Genomic DNA, 19,655 nt, shown 5'->3' with positions numbered 1-19,655 from the left:
CTGACTTCAAGCATAAGAGATACATTTATGTCTTACGTGGTGGCCCAGGGCACAGAGTGATGTGTACACTGTTTCATGAAGCAAAATGCAGTTACTGGAGGTGATGCACAATTTGTTTTTCTATTCTTCTGTGTTTCATCCTTCCAAAGGCAGGTCGTGACCCCCTAAAATGACCTTTCTAGTAGACCGCTCTCCATTGTTTAAAATACACCACTATAGAGGGAAAGGTGACTCATAAACTAATTACAATTTGAAGAAAACACACCCTCAATCAACACTTCCGTCTGGTTGAGTTGATGGTGGCTCGTTAACCTTTTCTCTTTCAGGTGTAATAGACACATAACACTGTGTGACCTTCAGGGGTGCGACATAATTGACACTTGCATACACTGTATACCCATCACCACAGAAGGTCTAGTTAACGGCTGTCACCATACTCAGAAAAATTTTATGATGAGAACTTTTCACATCTGCTCCCTTAGCAACGCTCAACTACGAAATACTCTGCTGTTACCCATCGCCGCCGCGCTGCAGTTCCATCCCTATAACCTGCTTACTGCGCAACTGCGGCTTGCGCTTTTGACCCCTTCACCCATCTGGCCCCGCCCAGCACCCATGCCTCTGCCAACCACCACTCTAGTCTCTGCGCCTGTGAGTTCAGGTTGTTTTTGGTTTTTTTGGTTCCACATGTAAGTCAGATCCTAAGGTGTTTGTCATTCTCACACTTATTGCTCCACCCAGAATGTCGCAAGGGGCAAGATGTCATTCTTTTTTTAATGGCTGAATTTTATATTTATACATATATATCACCGTTTTTTTCATCCGTTCTCCCACCGATGGACACTTAACATTATTTCTATGTCTTGGCTACTGTAAATGATTCTGCAATAAACATGGGGGTGCATGTATATTTTCACGTTAGTGTTTCATTTTCTTCAAATAAACACCCAAAAGTGAAACTGCTGGGTCAGTTTCAGCACTTTGCAGAACCTCCAGAACTGTGGCTGCACCAAGTTCCATTCCCACCGACAGTGCACAAGGGTTCCCTTTTCTCCACGTCTGCACTGTGTTGTTTTTTGCCTTTTTGAGAAAAGCCATTGTAACAGGTGTGAGGTAATAGCTCACGGAGGTGGTGATTTGCATTTCCCCGTCAGCTGGCGACCTCGAGCATTTCTTCATGTGCCTGTTGGCGTCTACTCGTGATCTTGTCTTCCACACCCTGGAAAGCGGGCTGCACGAGAGCCCCGGTGCCGAGATCCCATCATTCTGGACTAACCCGTCTCCGTACAAACCAGTAAATCCACGTCTGATGCACATCAGGTCACGCAAGTTCACACTGGACAGCATCTCCACTGGTCCGACGGCCTCCCGACCTACCAAATCCGTGTGGCTGAACTGCAGTCCCTTCCTGTTCCGGACACCTCGACTCTCCCGCGTTATTGTAAAACAACAACAAAAATGACAGCGATGTGCAATTCGCAACTAAATGTGATGACTCAGCACGGAAGTTTAGTTCAATATAGTTTTATTTAAAACTCTGCAAAGCTGAAGGAGGGATCTGATCTTTTGTTAAAAGAAAGCGATTTTCACAGTATATATTTAGTCATTTTAGCTTCGTGTTGGATAATCACAGGAACGGAAGTTTCTGTTCAAGATCCTCACTCCAGCACACTCAGCCAGGTGCTTGCGACCTTCTACCTCGATAACACACTCCCGGCCTGAACGCACAGGGCACCCTCTCACCGCGTGGAACAGCAGAGCTCCCCCGGCGTGCACACCGGGCCTCACGTTCACTGCTCTACAGGGGCCCTGCCCTACGAGCCCCTCACTTTGAAGTTGAGAAATAAGTGCAAGGCTTGCTTAACTCACTGCCTGCCACAAAACCCACTATTCGTTAGTTCTTGACAATTACAAGTATAAAATACTTGAAATCTGTAAGATGTTCCACATTTAATAGAACAACTCAAATGTAAAAAATTAGCTCAAGTAACATGCATTCATGTTTTACAATGTTACTTACTTAATAAATCTTACTGAGACAAGATATACAGCACTTTCTTGTACTTGGTATTTATAAACTGCTTCTGACAATGGCTACCTGATGGTCAAAAAATAAAATAAAAAACACTAGAAACCATACATACTGGTATATAACAATGCCTACAGGGAATGTCATATTTTAAATTTGTGTTACTGAAATTAAACCTGAAAAAAAAAGGTCTACAAAAGCAACACACCCATTTGTTTTAAATGATGAGGTAGATATTTTGTCCTATGCAGTAACGTGAAGATAAGGAAAAAATGCATACGACTTCAGATCTTTTTTTAAAGTTCTAGTGGTAGTCACTCTCACAAACGAGGCATTTACAAACTACAGGCGGAGGCGTCACACTCAGGCAAGCTCCGTACTTGGTGGGTTATTCAGAGATTCCACAATCAGTCTGGGGTCAATCAACTCCCTCCAAAACACAGTGATCTGAGGAAAAATACAGAATATTCAGTTCAGAGATTTCACTTTGAGGTCGTATAAATTTTAGTCAGTTACAAACTTCAGTCAAGTAGATTTCCATTTGGGCAGAATGGCTGAAGACCTGGAATAATTTCAGTCCCAATAAACTAAGTTTAATTAGGGTATAAAAACTTGTTTCCCGCAGGAGCAGCTAAATTTTATACAGAGCATATTTCTTTCTTCTTTGGTGTAGAGCAGGGCTTGTGGGGATGGGGTGGAGTGAGGGGTAGCTGGTGCAAAGGTTCGGGAGGGTCTGCCGACAAGCCTCTGTGGATGGGCAGCCTGCAGACCTCTGGGGAGGCGGACATGGCCCAAAAGGGTTATTCCTAGCCTGCTGATGCCTGCGCAGCTCTGCAGTTCTTACGCTGTGCTGTTTAAAACAGGAGGTAGCTCACATTTTACTGAGAGAAAGGGAACTCTAGCACTGGGCCGTGTGGATGAATGAGGGCCATCTAGCGTCCAAAAAAGGTAATTACGGGCTCTGCTTCAGACCTCTTTAAAAAGGCACACAGAGGAAAGCCTCCAAGGTTTAATTTTCCAGCAGTTTCCAAGAACACATTTCAACAAAAAACAATGAGGCTAAATATATTGCAAATAAATAAGTAGAGAAGACTGGGACAAATCTGCTGATCCTACCACACACCCTAAAAACGTGTTTTTGGAATAAATCTCTAAGAGTACCATGTATCTTAGAGACAAATTAAAGCAAAAAGTCACGTTAGGGTTTCTCAGATCAAGTGTAAGTTTGCAATATTGAAACTTATAGGGTAATACCCACAACATTTCAAGTGTAAACACCGTAGTAGGAAGCATGTTCTTCCATGTAAAGTCTATTTTCTTTCGTGCTAGCGTAGCAGATGACACCCACTGCCAGCAACGAGCCTGGCTACCTAAAAAGCTCTCAAAAATATACTTCCTAAAGTGGCAACTTAGGAATTTAAACAAAGCCAAAGACAGAACCATCCTTTTATGCCATTCTTCAAACTGTGCATGTGCCGTTTTAAGTCAGAACCGTGGTGGCAGTGGAGGAGCAGCAGTGACTACGAGGACACCTGACGGAGAGTTCCGGAAGGGGATGTGAACGTTCTTGATCTGGGAGCTGACTACACGAGCAAGTTCATGAGTGGAAATTGTTCGGGCTATACTTGTTATATGTACTTTTCTGAATGGGTATGTCAATAAAAAGCTTGTAAAATATGCTAGTCCACTCCGCCGAAACCCTTTTCTATAACCTCATACACTGTAATTCTGTGCAACTCCAGGCTCCAAGAGTGGTATCTGCATCTTGTCCTGTAGGCTCTTTAAGGCCCAAGATGGGGCTCCAACCTGACACTTGGCACTGACATGCCACCCCACGGGCAGGACAGACGTCCTCTCCTGCAGGGTGGCATGATTTTAATCTGGGCAGCTCAGGAAGCTGCAATGTCACCTTCCAGACAGACCGCCAGTCCCAGTCGAGAGGGAGCAGATGACCAAGCAATCCCAAGAGGAGACGCACACCTACCCTTCTCTCCTGCGTCACAGCATACTCCACCACCTCGGTTCCATTTTCATTGTGATAAACCAGATCGAATTTCCCCGGTTCTTTCACGGCTGAAAGCAGACGGCAGGGAGGAAAGGCAGTTAAGTTAAGTCATTCCCCAGGGGTGAAAACACTCCTCCACGGGAAATTTGTAACGTCAGAAACACAACCACAGACAGACTGCCCACCGACACGGGGGCTGGGTACGCACATGCAAGCACGGAGCGCTCCGTGAAGGCAGACCCTGAGAGAGCCCCGCACCAGCAGACCGGAGCTCCTGGGCCAGTTATCAGAGACGATCTCTCCTTCAGCAAAAAGAAACGAGCTTCATACACTATCACTACTACTCCCGGGGAAGAATGTACAGCTACAAGATAATCCTAAAGGATAATTGGCATGTTTCAACAGGGAAGGTAATCTGAATTCTGCAAAATCCTTACATCTGGCTTTGTCCTGAGAAATTACACACGCGTACTGCTTGGTGACACAGCAGCCCTCACTTTGCATGGTCGTGTGGACCCCAAAAATGACCATGCAAACTGAAGTCAAGCAAAATGATCCTAACAATCAATGAGAAAAATTATGGCTGTTCCATGCTCATTAAAACATGTTTAACAAAACATTCAAACCTTCCCTGCATAAGGAAATGGAAAGTGAAACTAGTGTTTATGAAGCACACTGCAATGGAGAGCGTCAGCAGCGCTGAGGACTGAAGTGTCCCGGCTCTGGGAGAACCTCGCCCAGGGCCGTCTGAGCAACACCAGCCTCGCCAGGCGACGGCGCTGCAGAGTGAGCGCCTTTCTCAGTCTGGGTCAGCACTCAGCATTTTATCCTTTGGACTTTCAATGTCATGAAACAGCTCTGAGAGTTTGTTTTTTCACAATCCTGGGAAATATTTTGCTGCTATCACTGCTGGGACACCTTCATCCCTCGTCACCACCAGCCTTCTCATTTATGTCAAGAAGTCTGTATAAACCGGTATCAACATGCCCAGAGCTAGCGACTTCTTCTCTAAAGTCACTTAAATTTGATTTGGAGGTCACTCTTTTGCTTCTCTGTTGTGTTTTCATCTTTGTTGACCAATTCCCTATTTCAACACCATCCGCTTTGTAAACGTCATTTTGCAAAAATCACTGAGGGACAAGGAAGCACAAACCTCCACACTTCGCTGTGTGTGTGGGAACTGAACTGAGTAATAGAAGCACAGTGGCCGATCACCAAGACTCTGAAAGAAGTGACATGATCGGTCACCAATCACCATGGGCATCTGTTGTAACGGAGTGCTCTGCGGTCTACAGAGCTGGCGGGACTCGATGCGCTTCCTCTCAGTGGACTTCCCCCATGTCAGGGGGGAACTGTGTTATCTAGCTAAGCCACGGTCACTGAAGTGCGTGGACATCAGAACCCTGCAAAGCAAGCACTACCTGTATTTCTACTAGAAAACAGATAAAGCCAGTACTTGATGCCCCAAAGAAGAAAAGTTCCAATTCGAGGTCATCACTGTCAATCACCTGACAAGCAGTGGTCAGGCCACGTCCACAGAATGTGAGGATGGGCAAATTTCTCTGTCCACCATCCCGAAGGGGGAATCTCTTCAAACAAGACTAATCAGAATAAAGCTGGTAAACCAGTGCAGGTTACTGTGATCATTTACTCAGTATCATACAAAGACTTTGTTGAAAAACCCTTTTGACTAACTTGTGAGAACTGTGGTGTTGATTATTTTACTCACTACCTTATTTACACACAAACAGAAACTAATTGCCTAGGAGTCTGCTGAAAAAAGGGGGGATCTCACCTGGTTTCTGGCCAGGGACCCGGAGAGCACAACCCAAATTAAGCCACATACAGTAAAAGCCCTCTCATTCCGGGATTTCGGAAGGGACAGTAGGTGGGGTCAACCCAGGATACAGCAGAATGATGTGGGAAGTGCGTGTGTGCACAAATACTCTAGACACTTTACTTTGACTTAACACACAAATGTGTCCATCTGTCAACCTCTGGAAATAGGACTGGGTACATCTGGCGAGTCCACCAATAAAAGCTGTCTTTCTTTTACAAAGTATACCCTCAATGCACATCTGCAACTTGCGCAGTTTCCAGTTTTGAGTTTTTTTAAAGTGGTGCAAGAATGCAAACGCTAGCAAGGGATTTAAGTGCAAAATCTTCCCAGATCTTACCAAACTCCTCCCCAGCCCCTACTCAGCTGACCCACCCACACCAGACTCAACGGCATGGCAAGCTTTTTAGGGACACACTCCTGAGCCAGCATTCAACTTAGGTTTCATACAAATAATTCTTTTTGAAATCAATTTTTATCAGTTGATATAATTTTTATGAAATTACATAATTACAGTAACAAGAACAAGTTGCCCAACAGCTTTGGGAGTGAATCCAATGACCATCAGCAGGCACAGTACTGCACCATGGCGCACAGGCCCCGGCTGCTCTGCGCTGGCGCGTGGGGAGTGCCAGTGAGTCACGGAGGCCCCGAGGGCAGCAGCCCCCGCGGACACAGCTCCTGAGAAACCAGTGCAAATACGAAGAGACTAAATTCTGAAATTCTTTTTTAGAAGACTCACCGGGTAAGGATGAAAGGATTTCTATATCTACTTGCTGGGTCTCTGGATTGTGGCTTAGTATTTTTCCTTCCTTTCAAAAATAAAAGTCCAAGTCAAAAATCAACACACAGAACATTATGAATATACTAAAACCACCGAATTGAACACGTTAAATTCGTGAAAATGGTGAATTTTATGTGATGTAAATTTTATCTCAATAAAAAAAAAAACTTTTAAAAATAAATCAGCAGAGAGAGCAAATGAAACTCCCAGATACCAAGCCAGTATTTCCCGATCTTAATCACCCCAGGGTCAGTACCACACAGCTGCAAACAGCCCGTGCAGACCAAAGCCTGCTCGTTACTGACACCAGCCAGTTCTAAACTGTCTCTTGCACCCTGCCCTGCCCACCCCCCGGGGACCCCAGGGAGGGCCCCGGCCAGGCTTGCCCCTCACTCCTGCTCGGCCTCCTAATGACACTCAGAGGCTCTCCTCCCTGGCACCATGGGGCAGGGCACTGCCCCTCCTCTCAGGAAACCTAATAAATTCCTCTGCCAGTAGCACTGGCTTCTGTGTTGTCACTCAGTCACCTCCCCACAGGTACAAATGTGGCAGAGTCAGCTGGGCTGAGAGTACACTCTTTGAAGAGAGATCAGACTTCTAAAGGCGAGCTGAGCAAATGAAGCCAGCGAATGAGCAGGGTGACAGCGCTTGTGGTCAAAGAGGGACAGTGGGACCCACGCTCTCTCTCAGAATAGTCTGAAAGCAATTTCAAAAAAGTCCTAACACTGCTGGGACATAGGCAAGCAGACAGCTTTCCAAGGTAATAACTATGATGACTATCATCACCTTAATGTAAATTTTTAAAAATTAGTATCTTCTAGAATCACAGTTTGTAGAGGTTGTGGGATATATCAATTCTATATTTCCATTTCCTCATATATCACAGAACTAAATTAGCTATTTATGCAGGGTGACAAAACATTCTACACTTGCCCAAAACAGGCCCATTCCCATTTCATTCTCAAGTAATTATCAATATTAACCCTTTCAAATCACAAGTCCCCCGACTCAGGTGATGAATTACACGGCGACCTGCATTAAGGGGCTGACAAGATGAAAATACGATAAAGCACCAAACACCCACAGGTAACCCACCTGATCCCTTTGTGAACTGACTCTTCTTCTCGCCTGCGTTTCAGGAACACTTCTACCAAGATTTTAAAAGTCTTCCAAGGTACAAATTCAGATTAAATCAAATCTCCTTGTACTTTACCTTTAATACCGTATTAAAATTATCAAGTATTACCTTTAAAAAATGAACCTACATTCTGCATATTACACCAAAATAAGAAAGTGTGGATTTGAACCAGGCTGTCAACAAAATGCTGACTGGGTGGGAAGAGGCGGAGACACACGGTCCGCATCCCGCCGGCTGAGTCATTTTTACCGACTGTGACGAAGCTCAGTGCCAGCAGGAAGTCCCGTACAGACACGAAGTGGGTAAATTCGAAGACAATATTTGTGAATCATGCGCTTAACTGATAGTGCAAAAGAAACCATATTGGACTGTACTAAGCAGTAGCAACTTACAAATATATAAAATATACTGCGATGATGAAAACAATCATTTTTTCTGGCTAAGAGCTATTTATTATTTTCTTTCAAAGTGTAGGATCATGGGGGAAGGGTCCTCAAATAAGTCTGTGTGTCTAAGATGATTAGGAAAAAATGAGTAAAATAAAAATGAAACTTATCATTCTCATTCCATAGTCTCCCCAAATGTAAGGAAAATAACACTGGGAGACTCCACAGTGATGCCATTAGAAAGTTCACGGTTTGGTAATGTTTTCATTTTCTACTTTATGACATTATTCACTCAAAAACGTCTGTATTAAATATGACTTTAGCTTCTTTAATATACTGACAGTTATTTTTTTATTTTTTTTAAAGTGCTTTTTTTTTTTTTTTAAGAGTTTATGTTTAGAGAGAGGGGAAAGGAGGAAGAAAGAAAGGGAGAGAAACCTCGATCGGTTACTGCTGTGCACGCCCCCAGCCCCCAGGGACCCGCCCGCAACCCAGGCCTGTGCCCTGACCAGGAGTCCGGCCAACGGCCTTTTGGTTTGCAGGCCACATTCAGTCCACTGAACCACACCAGCCAAGGCCTGACAATTATTTTTAAATACAAAGTCTTACCTTGTAGTCAGAGACGTCGGGAGAATAATCGGATGTTAGTTCCAAAAGCTAAAAAAAGAAAGAGAAAAAGTGCACAGATGTACACGCTCTGTGGCTCCTTTCCCCCGTGTCTGACAGAACATGTGGAGCCCGACCCCAACCCTGCGGCGACACAGGGGCTCCAGCAGCTGGGGGGGCCATGTGGATAGCTTTCTTTCACTGAGCACTTGCTGCGTTCCAGACAGCAGGCTCAGCCATTTCTATTCACTGAGAAAACAATTCCTGGGCACCTCCTACACCCTGGGCAGGAGGACATGAGAGATAGGATCTGGGCGGGAAGGGCGTGGGTGTACATGTATACGAGCACACACATATACACACACACATATGTATACACACATATACTCGTACACGTGTACACACTGCTAATGAGTAAGTTCACTTGGAGGGGGATAATCTTTATGTTGTAACTGTTGTTGTTTTAAAATAATGCAAAAATTTAAGATACCTTAAATGCGATCTTTTCTCCAACTTGGGGGGCAGCTGCTAACAGTGGTAACAGACTGTAATCCCTCTTGTATGTTTCTACTGGATTCTGAAAAACAATATATATTAGTCATGTGACTGTCACTGGAGAGAAAACGTGAACCCATGACATCAACTGCAGACACACTAGCGGGGACAGGGGAAGAACAACTCACAACGAAGACTACTTGCCTGGATGATAGTAGATGAGTTTGACAACACTTCATTTAAATGCTGCTGCTTCTGATAGTCAGCGTTTCTATTTGAAACAAAAGGAAGAGCAAGCCCTCGTCCTCGACCTCTCCCCCGCATGCCCCGACCCCTGACTCCCTTATGAGAAAGAAGGTCCTCTCCTCTACCCCAGCCTCTTCCCAGACTGGCAGGGAGAGTCACGTTGGGCGGAGGGCCAGGAGCCTGTCTGCCACCATTTGAGTCACTGTGCTTCCACCCCACAGCATGCGGGGTCTGTGACGACAGCCCCGGCCCGGGACAGCCTCTCCCTGCCAACGGGCCTGCTGCCTTTAAGGGACCCACAGCCTTGTTCAGGGGTCTCTTGGGCACCACGGACTCGTCCTCTGACTCTGAACTAGAGTCTGAACTGGAAGGTGATGTTCTGGCTGTCTTGCCCTCGATGGGGATGGAGTTAAAGCTAGTTTTGGGGGCCACTTTGTTTGCAGTTGTGTTTTTCATAGAGGGCCCTTCCTTTGACAATGCAGCTGATATTCTCTCTGAGGACTTTCTGACCTCCAAGGTGACATTGCTGAGGCCATCGCTGGTGGACTCGTGGTAAGACTCAGACTCTGAGGAGGAACTGGGACTGTCTTTGGCGCGAACGTCCACGCCACCTTTCCCTTTGGCTTTAACCAGGCTGTTTCTAGCAGGAGAACCTTTTGGAGGACTGCCCTTCTGGACGGCCCACTCTTTCACGGTCTGTGCTCTAGAAGACTTGGGACTCTTTGTCTGTTTTCTAGTTACACACTTCTCCTTTTTCTTTGGTGATTTTTTTTTCGTCTCTTCATCATCACCATCATCATCTGCCACATCACAAGTGGCTTTGTTTTTCCTCTTGGTTTTTTTCTTCGCACTCTCATCTGTGACAGCTTTTGGTTCTAGACCCAAGGTGTTCTCATAGCTGTTGTTCTCTTGCCTCTTCCAGTGCTTCTTTGAATTTCTATAATCAGTTTCTTCATCCTCTTCCAACTTAAATGACCGCTTCTTTGCTTTTCTAGGTAAGACGTCAGTACCATCACCATTACTGACTACTATGGGATTCTCAGCGACTTCTCTCTCTTCTAACTTTACTCTATCAAAAGAACAAGAGAGAAAGCTAGTGAGTAACTACGTCTCCAGGACATCGTCATATATACTGAGATGACTGCAAATGGCCACTGCTGTCCGTCAATGGAAAAACGTCACATCATTTAAGGACAAAAGACTCACCTGGACAAAATGGCTTATATGGTACCACTTATGGCCAACGTTCAAATGACTAATTTTATCTATTGAACATCTACTATGTCCCAAACATTTCCTATACATTTTCTCTAAACAACACCACGAAGCAGGTATCTTTCATTTAAAACAAATCACAAAATTACAGCTCAGACAAGCAAGCTGCCCAAGGTCCATACCTAAGAATAGCAGAAATGGGACGCAAACCTCAGTTTCTCTAACTTTACAATCTCCCCACTCTATCACGTTGCCAACCCCCAACAGTGATAATGCCAAGTATCCACTTTGTGTTCAAATGTGGACTGCTTTTTTAAATGAGATTTTACTTTTATTTTGTTTAAATTTGGGAAAGTACTGAACAATTTATGTTCTCAAGGCTAATGACAGTCATCGTAAAATTCCGTCACACTTTGTGATTATTAATAGTATGTCAACTTGACTGGGCCACGGGGTGCCCAGATATTTGGTCCAGTATTGTCCTGGGTGTGTCTGAGAGGGTGTTTGTGGATGAGATTAACATTTGAATCAGGAGACTGAGGAAAGCAGATTGCCTTTTCCAAAGTGTGTGGGCCTCGCCCAACCCTCTGAAGGCCTGAATGGAGTAAAAGGCGGAACAGGGAGAATTCGCCCTCTATGCCTAAGTGTCTTTGAGCTGGAACATGGGTCTTCTCCTTCCTTACGACTCAAACTCGGACTAGAACTTACACCTGACTCTCCTGGTTCTCAGGCCTTTGAAACTGGACTGGAACTACATCACTGGCTTTCCTAGGTCTCCGACTTGCCAACTTCAGATGTTGGGACCTCTCGACTTCCATAATCTGAGCCGATTCCTTATAATAAATCTCATATCTATACTTATGTACCTATGTCTATATCATCTCCTATTGGCTTCTGTTTCTCTGGAAAACCCTAATACACGCATCAAAAATTATTTCGCTATAGGAAAGGAATTCTGTTCCTTCATTAACTGGAAACAGCTAAGTCTAGTATATGTAGCCCAATGATGGAGAGCTGAGAGTCCCCAATGTCAAGTACACAGTGGGTACTCAAAAAATGCCTGCTTAAAACAAACATATTTTCAATACATTTACATCTAGTTATATATTCCATCGAGGGTGTTTTTTAGTGACCAGGGAAAGATGTGAACAATCATATTTGAAAATAAAGTACAGTTAGTGAATAATAAGACATATTATAAGCATTCCATAAATTTTTTAAGGTACAGTAATCCTGTGGATTTATCTCAATGTATAGTTGAAAAATATCCTCAATTTCCTCAAGCTATACAAATACACAGACACATACAAATCAAGGTAAAAGCTACTGATATCATGAATAGAATGAAGAGAGAAATAAAACTCTGAATGGTCAGGGATTTAAATCACAAAAACATTTTGCCCTCTGCTCCTAGCTGTAAACATCAGCATCAAGCAGCAAGGAAGTATTCCTTAAACTGGCAAAAGCAAGCTTGGCATCCTGTGCTTCTAAGAAGGACTGGGGAACTTCCAGCACATCTGATGGCTCCTTGTTATTCTTGATTAATTTGTTTTGATTCAAGTTTCAATTCTGAGACAACCAACTAGAACCAAACTTCCCATCAACTTTGAAAACTGCTGCAAGACATTCTGTCACTGCGGTTTATTAAAACCCCAGGAGCACAGCACGCACTGCATCTAGTGTGTGCAGGCCCCTGCCTTTCAGAGGAGCTTGCAGCCCCTGGTTCTTTCAAAAGCAGCTCTTGGCATCACGCCACCCACTCTGACTACAACGGACTGTGCACAGCTGCCATGAAAGTAGGACCTGTGGCTGCGGCGGCCTCACTCCCTGCTATTCCTGGAGAGAATGATTTCCGTATGGAACACGGCGAGACCGAGAGACAAAATGCCATCCGGAGAATGAGCAATGGTTCACCGGGGCCTGCTTGGTTACCATTCCTTTCAGGGTATACACTTGCCCTGGCAATGTTCATTCCTCCGCCTGGATCTGATTACAAGATGTAACTGTCCTTTCACAAAGAGAAATGAATTACCTTGTAATTCGTGATGGAAGAGACTGAGATTTGATTCCAAGGACATTTTAAAACAGAACCTCCATTGTTCATTCAAACTCTTTGCAGGGCAATCTGGGTAGTATTATCCAAATGCAAGGTATTCCCATCCTGATTGGTGTGCTTCAGAGGGTTGGGCGTCATCACCGGTTCGATTCCCAGTCAGGGCACAAGCTGGGATGCGGGACAAGTGCCCAGTTGGGGGCGTGGAAGAGGCAACTGATCAGTGTTTCTCTTGCACACCAATGTCTCTCTCCCTCTCTTTCTCCCTTCCTCCCCTCCCAAAAATAAATAAACAAAATCTTTTAAAACACAAGAAAGAAAAATGCATGGTATTCCCTTTAAATGTGCAATTCACTTTTAGGATTCTATCACAAAAAAGCAAAGACATGCCCATCTGCCTGCCTGACACCCCCATCACTGCCTTTTGAGGCCACAGTGATTGTCTGGGTTCAAACCCTTCTGCTACAACCACTACCTCAACCTCTGTTATCTGTAAAAATGGGGATAACAATACTATAGCTATAACTATAATCCTCACTGAGATAATCAATGGGGGGCTCACTGTCAGAGCCTGGGAGGAGAGGAAGTCAGATTCTGGGGGCCTCAGAGAAAGGGCAGTGAGGAAGGGGCCGTGGCTTACTGTAAGCCACGTGTCCAACCTGCGGCCCGCAGGCCGTGTGCAGCCCAGATGGCTGTGAATGTGGCCCAACACAAAATCGGAAATTTACCTACAATGTTATGAGATTTTTTTGTGATTATGTGTTGCAATGTATTTAATGTGGGGCCCAAGACAACGCTGCTGCTTCCTGTGTGGCCCAGAGACACCAAAAGGTTGGATACTCCTGGCTCCAGGTATGAAAACACCCCTCAGGATTCCCACAAGCAGCTCCACCTCCCCCGTCAGACTTCTCTCAGCGCCCCCAGCGTCCCCAACAGAGTCCGAGTGCTGGTCAGACTGCTCTCTTCACCAAGGCAGGTTTGCCTCACCAGTGTCAGGCCACCCAACACTTCCTCCCCGTCCTCCAAGACACCTCTCCCTTCCCTGACCATTCGTGTTCCCCAGTGACCTCTCCTTCCGAACCAGCTCCTGCACTTAGCAGCACAGCCTAATACAATTACCCAGCCCCGCTGCCTGCACCACAGGAGAGGACAACATACAGAGCAGGAAACTGGTTATTGTAGCAGTCTACTCCAACAATACTAAGTACCTTTGAAAAAAGAGACTATGTTTCTTCTGTAGCTCTGAAAAAGAGTGAGTCTGTCAGAGGAAGATAGAAACTGACTGCAGACATGAAACCACAAAAAAGTAACAAAACTTTTCCAAATTCACTTTTTTCCTAAGGTCTGCCCCATTTACCGATGAAGCCAGCTGCAGAGGCGGTTACTCTATGTTTGTACACTTGAAGCATTTAGGAGGAGTTCTGCCTGCCATTGATTGTGCTGTCTTTATTTCTTTTCACACCCTCGGTGGCTTGCTTTTGACATTGTTAACATCATTATAAAAGCATAATTCCCAGATGATTCATTATTTGAAGTATAACTGTGGTTAGTTAGGAGCAAGTTACTCATTCATTAGGCAGGCGATAGTTATCACGTAAACTTAGTAAGAGAGGATTCAGTCCTCACAATTCTAATACTATTTAAATAGTCCCTAAATTGCAAAGAAAAGAAAAATCTATTTCATAGTGAATAAAAAGGAAAAAGAATTTGGACTATTTCAAATTGTCGTTAGAAACGGCTAAATGTTAATACATCTTAGTGTTACTGATTTTGAGACACACACATGCACGCACACACACACACACACACGGACTAATTATCCCGAGTTAAATTCCCCGATGTTCTAAAGAAATCTTATGAACCTGACATGCTCTGGGGAAAAGAATATTCAACAAAGGACAAGCAAGAGGAAGTAGCCTGGTTCACAACTCTCGAATTGTTTCAATGCAGCTAGAGCTTCAAAAGGAAGCCCTGAACCCTGGACGGGTGGCCCAATCGGTTGAAGCGTCCTCAGGTGCCCCAAAAGGTTTTGGGTGGGATTCCGGGTCAGGCACATACCTTGGTTGCTGGTTTGACTCCCCGCCGTCTCCCCGCCCCGTTAGGGCGCATAAAGGAGGGAACTGATAGATGTTTCTCTCTGACATCGATGTCTCTCTATCTCTCTGTCTCTCTCTCCCTTCCTGTCCCTCTAAAATCAATAAATATATCCTCAGGTGACGATTTAAAAAGCCCTGAATAAATTAGTACACGGTACTAACCCATTTTATTGTGACAAATCAACCACACGTGAGCAATTTATACTACAACTGCTCCTCGATACTGATCCCAGTATCACTTTTTAAAAACTTCCAAAGGCATGTTGAAAACTGTTGTTTCCCAATTCACAACCCAGAGGTCCCAAAGACCTATTTTTAAGTGAACCCCAAAACACCCAGGTGAGACGCAGAGTGACACCCATCAGAAGTCCCCGGGGATCTCGCAGGGGCACTAAGGCTGGACAAGCTGCGACGTTACGAAGAGAACAGGACTGTTCCCGCGTTTGCGTGGACGTCTCGCGCCGGACCCTGCGTGCCGCCGTCCGGGGACGGCCGAGTCTCCCGCACGACCGCATCGGGCACGCGCAGCACAGTGCCCGGCTACGGAAGCGCTCGTTAGGTCAAGGCTGAATGACACTTGGGCCCTGCCCACACACGAAAATCAGGGTTTTTCCAAGTTTGCTCCGCTCACACCTACAGCAGAAGCACCCAGGGAAGCGTGCGCGTTACAACGCAGTTTCCTGAACCTCGTAACTGACTCATTAGAATGTCTGCGGGTAACCAACGTGCAGCCTGCCGGCCCCACCCACTCGCGGTCTCCAGGGCCCTGAGGCGCCCCCGGGCGTACGCGGGCGTACGCAGGCGCAACCCCGGCCCACCGCCACCCTGCCACACCCCACGCCCGCTCCGCACGCACCTGAGGCAATCGTTGTCTCGTACCAGCCGAGCGCTCTCGCCGTGGGGCAAGAGTCCCCCCTCCAAGTAAAGGCCGAGGGGAGCCCCAGAACTGAAGCCGAAGCGCTGGCGGATGAGGCTAATGAGATCCGTAACTACTCGGCATCTGTTCAAGTCTGCCAGAAGCCAGAAGTCCGTGCAGTGCGGTGTGGCTGGCGGCGGGTAATCGAATTGAAGCCGTAGCCTAACAGTCTCGGAGGCTGCCATCTTGCTCGAGCCCTACGGAAGCCGAGAGACTCCACGGCGCCCCTGAGAGGCGTGATCGGGCGGCCCGCCCACTGGAGCGTGTTAGTGAGTGCCACCTATTGGTGGCCGGTGGCTACTACAGGCTTCGAGAACGGCCACGCCGAGCGGGGTTGATGGAGTTCAATTCTGTTCGCGACAGGGCTAGGAAATAGGACCTATAAATAAAAGCCCTTCCCTTCTTTCCCTTTGAGCACTATATAGGCTGAGAGCTTAGGCAACTCTCTGGATAAACTCGCTGATAAAGCAATTCTCAGCGGTTGTCTTCTAAGATGTTAGTTCGTGTACGCAAAAGAACTTTAAAAAAAAAAACTCCCAATACATGTAGTTGACAAAATGTCTCATAATAAAGAGTTGTAAAAGGTGTCATTCCTAATGCATTGTAAATATTAACGTTAAAAAATTAGTCACTCTCTTAAATGTTTCCAGTAGAATTTAAATACCTTAGCAGTGTTAACCTACCACCGTCCGCATGAAAATATAAAACTAAGCCCTCTTATTAACCTCTAAATCACAAAATTTACATCATTTGAATTTCCATTTCATTCTCCCGCACATTTATTCCTTTAGTTTTCGTGACAAGGATATGAATTATGAAGCATTCTCATTCCCATTTTGGAGATTAAAAAGAAAAAAATTCAGAAAGGTTAACTACCTTCCCCAAGGTCACGGCACCAGTTAGCGGCTGAGACCTCGCAGTCACGTCTGCAGGGTTGGGAAAGGCTTCCGTGGGAAGGAGCATGTCAACTGACAGTTTCCACAGGGGCAAGGGGAGGAAAGGTGTGAGAACGTCCACGAAGGGGAAAAGGCACATGTGAGCGCACAGGAGTGATGTGGAGATACACGTATGTAGCGCCGTCTGCACCCAGAGTTCACTGGAAGAGCCTTTAACGAACCTGGAACCACTCTCCATCAGTTTCTCAAACCATTCCCCTCCCCCTGCAAAAAAAAAAACCCATATAAATAAGAAAATTTTTTTATAAGTACAATTTTGAGATGAGTTCCCAGTATCTTTCTTCCAATCCTATTGCCTCCCTTAAAGCCCTATTGTATTTTTGACCTGCCCCCAAGAGGACAGGTTTACATCACAGAAATACAAGCAAGTTCAAATTAAACCGCAAGCATCACCTTTTAATATGCAATAGCCACTCCCTCATCAGAGTAATTTCCACTGGCTCTTCAGCTTTGACTCTCTTTGGCCAGTCTTTCTCTCTGCATGGTGCTGCTGCTTTTCTTCTATCTATATTCTTCCCTCTCCTAGGAAAAGAACAAATTCCCTTATAATCCTATGCAGCACAGTTGAGCAATTTTGCTGCCTTAGCTGATGTTCTATACTCTCAGCTCCCATCTCCCAACTTCAAGGAATCAGTAAGGCATTTTTCTTAAACAAAGATCATTCCAATCTTTAAGAGGAACTTTGCCGTTAAAATAATCAGCTTTTCCCGGTTTCCCAGCGGTGTGTGTGTGTATTTGGTTTAGGTCCCGTGATTATAAGTTGTAACGCAAAGGGAAAATTTAGTCTTTTCCCCCTAATGAAAGACCATCTAGTGTTGAAGGTTAAATTATAATGCAGCTTATAGGGCCTTCACCGATTGTCACACACCACACTTATCGACACCTTCAGCCACCATGAGTGACTCATTGTTTGATGATTCTGGTGTTACAAGAACATTTGGGGGGCTCCTTAACTCAGCCTCTGCTTCCATGGTCAAAAACTTCTACCCTGGAAATCAGATTGGCTTAGAAAATGGATGGAATATTATACATTTTAAGCACTTTTTGGTATTTTATGCATTGTGGACCACCCATGTTGAGCTGGTTACCTATATTTCTTTCTCTAAACGGAATCTCTGTGCCCTCTCCCTTCACTCGCAGGACGCTGCCGTTTCACAAGGCTTCAGATAAAAACATCTGTCCACTTATAAGGAACAGGGGGGAAGGGACACAGAGGGGACCAGGACAGGGAGGGACCTTGTCACATATATTTTGTTTTTCTGTTTTGTGGTTTTCTTCATGAGCTTTTTTTTATTATTGATTTTAAAGACAGAGGAAGGGAGAAAGAGAGAGAGGAAGAAAGAGAGCAAGAGCGCGTGCAAGAGAGAGACATCAATGTGAGAGGGAAACATCAGTAGGTTGCCTCCCTTGTGTGCCTGACCAGGAATCAAACCCACAACCTACTGGTATACAGGACAGTGCTCCAACCAACTCAGCCACCCAGCCAGGGGTCATCATGCACTTTTGAAATAGTAGTCAATATTTAGAAGTACAAGGGGGGACAAAAAAGAACCTGGAATTATCTTCTGGAGGGGGGGGCCCTTTGTAGCACAGGTTTCCCCTGCTAGGTGAGTGTTCTAGGAACCCAACTGTATCAGTGTACCAGCTGGTGCTGTTGTGAGAAGCTGTGTTCAGCTACAGTGAAAAAAAATTTTTAAGACTCTTTCAACTCATTTGCCCATTTCATGATGGGTGATTTATAAGCACACTTGCCCAAACGGTACTGAGTGTTCAGCAGTTTTTCACCAAAAATGTCATGACCCCCCAAGTTACCCGATCTCACCCCAAGTTACATTTTTTTTGTTTCCCTGAATTAAAAAAGTCCCCAAAGGGAAATGTTTTTCTGACGTGGAAGAGGTGAAACAAAAAACAACAGAAACACTAAAAGGCATCAGAATTAATGAACTCAAAAACTGTTTCGAGCAGTGGAAAAAAATGTCTTGATAGGTGTATTGCATCAAATGGAGAGTACTTTGAAGGTGACTGAAGTTTCAACATGTAAGACTAAATACACAGTTTTTATAGATAAATTCCAAGTTTGGGGGCCCCTTCTCATATAATCTGACCATCATACGGCTCCTGCATATTCTTATTTCCTGGCTTTGTGAGATGAGTTATTCTGTGCACCCTAAGGTAAACCTGACCTTTAGACACACACGCACGCACACACACACAAAACATCTCTGCCATCCTTTTTCTCTCTTTCCCTTCCCAAACCCCCAATACCCTCTTTAAAACGACTCTTGTGAAGGAGAGCAGAACCCCAGGGGATCTGCGGTGGCAGCGGCAGCAGCAGCAGCAACAGCAGCAGGGTCAGCCAGGCTCCAGCAGCAGATCCTCAGCCTGAAGCTCAGGCTCCTCGGGCAACAGAACATTGTGCCCCACCTCCCCTTCTTTCTGCTCCTTCCCAGAGTTGTGCTATGGTGTGTTCCTGTGGGCTGGTGTCCTGTCTCTTCTGTCCCAGCTGGATTACTGGCCCTCTTCACCCTCAGGCATCGCAAATATGGTAGGCTCGTATCTGCAAGCATCCTGTTGATGGGCATCCTGGGACCAATTACTGCTGGAATCTTGACAAGTGCAGTGACTGCTGCAGCGTACTGAGCAGCAGGAAACGAAATGATACTGTTTGAAGCCCTCACCTTGGGCACTGGACAGACGTTTTGTTCAGTGGTGGTCTCTTTTTTACCGGTTTTAGCTCCTCTGCAGTATGTACCCTTATGCTACGATGTCAGACCTAAGCTTTATAGAATTCTCACAAAGGACACAATAGGGAATGTAGTGTTTTCTTAGTTCTTCAAATAGAAGCAACTTGGACGAAAAAGTACGTGCGAACAGCTAGCATCTCAGCCCTTTC

General features: G+C 45.3%; 1 protein-coding gene and 1 pseudogene across 3 annotated transcripts; one reads left to right on the top strand and one right to left on the bottom strand.

Annotated features, from left to right (window-relative positions):
- Positions 1-834: 834 nt before the first annotated feature.
- Positions 835-16,041, bottom strand: COIL (coilin). 3 transcript variants are annotated; one of them, XM_045182481.3, is made up of 8 exons: positions 15,747-16,041; positions 9,485-10,595; positions 9,276-9,362; positions 8,789-8,836; positions 6,614-6,683; positions 4,243-4,336; positions 4,014-4,102; positions 835-2,476 (listed from the first exon to the last, which is right to left on the bottom strand). In XM_045182481.3, exons 1-7 carry the CDS (start codon positions 15,989-15,991, stop codon positions 4,060-4,062), a joined length of 1,698 nt encoding a protein of 565 aa, XP_045038416.2. In that variant the 5' UTR covers positions 15,992-16,041; the 3' UTR covers positions 835-2,476; positions 4,014-4,059. The 3 variants fall into 3 exon arrangements, with proteins under 3 accessions (XP_045038416.2, XP_045038417.2, XP_024429183.2); XM_045182482.3 differs by lacking the exon at positions 4,243-4,336 and adding an exon at positions 14,853-14,982 and having other exon boundaries at positions 836-2,476; positions 15,747-15,854; XM_024573415.4 differs by lacking the exon at positions 4,243-4,336 and having other exon boundaries at positions 841-2,476; positions 15,747-16,039.
- Positions 16,042-17,656: 1,615 nt separating this feature from the next.
- On the top strand, positions 17,657-19,591 carry LOC112316494 (transmembrane protein 170A pseudogene; annotated as a pseudogene).
- Positions 19,592-19,655: the final 64 nt, after the last annotated feature.

This window comes from Desmodus rotundus, chromosome 9 (genome assembly GCF_022682495.2).
Source record: "Desmodus rotundus isolate HL8 chromosome 9, HLdesRot8A.1, whole genome shotgun sequence".
Classification (NCBI taxonomy): domain Eukaryota; kingdom Metazoa; phylum Chordata; class Mammalia; order Chiroptera; family Phyllostomidae; genus Desmodus; species Desmodus rotundus.
This window is presented reverse-complemented; position numbering and strand designations above follow the sequence as displayed.

Excerpts from the sequence above, each read along its gene's own strand:
- COIL (XM_024573415.4), bottom strand. The coding sequence starts at position 15,991 with ATGGCAGCCTCCGAGACTGTTAGGCTACGGCTTCAATTCGATTACCCG. Across the intron at positions 6,684-8,788 it reads CCGACGTCTCTGACTACAAG|GAAGGAAAAATACTAAGCCA; the intron begins GTAAGACTTTGT and ends TATTTTTGAAAG. Across the intron at positions 2,477-4,013 it reads CTGTGACGCAGGAGAGAAGG|ATCACTGTGTTTTGGAGGGA; the intron begins GTAGGTGTGCGT and ends ATTTTTCCTCAG.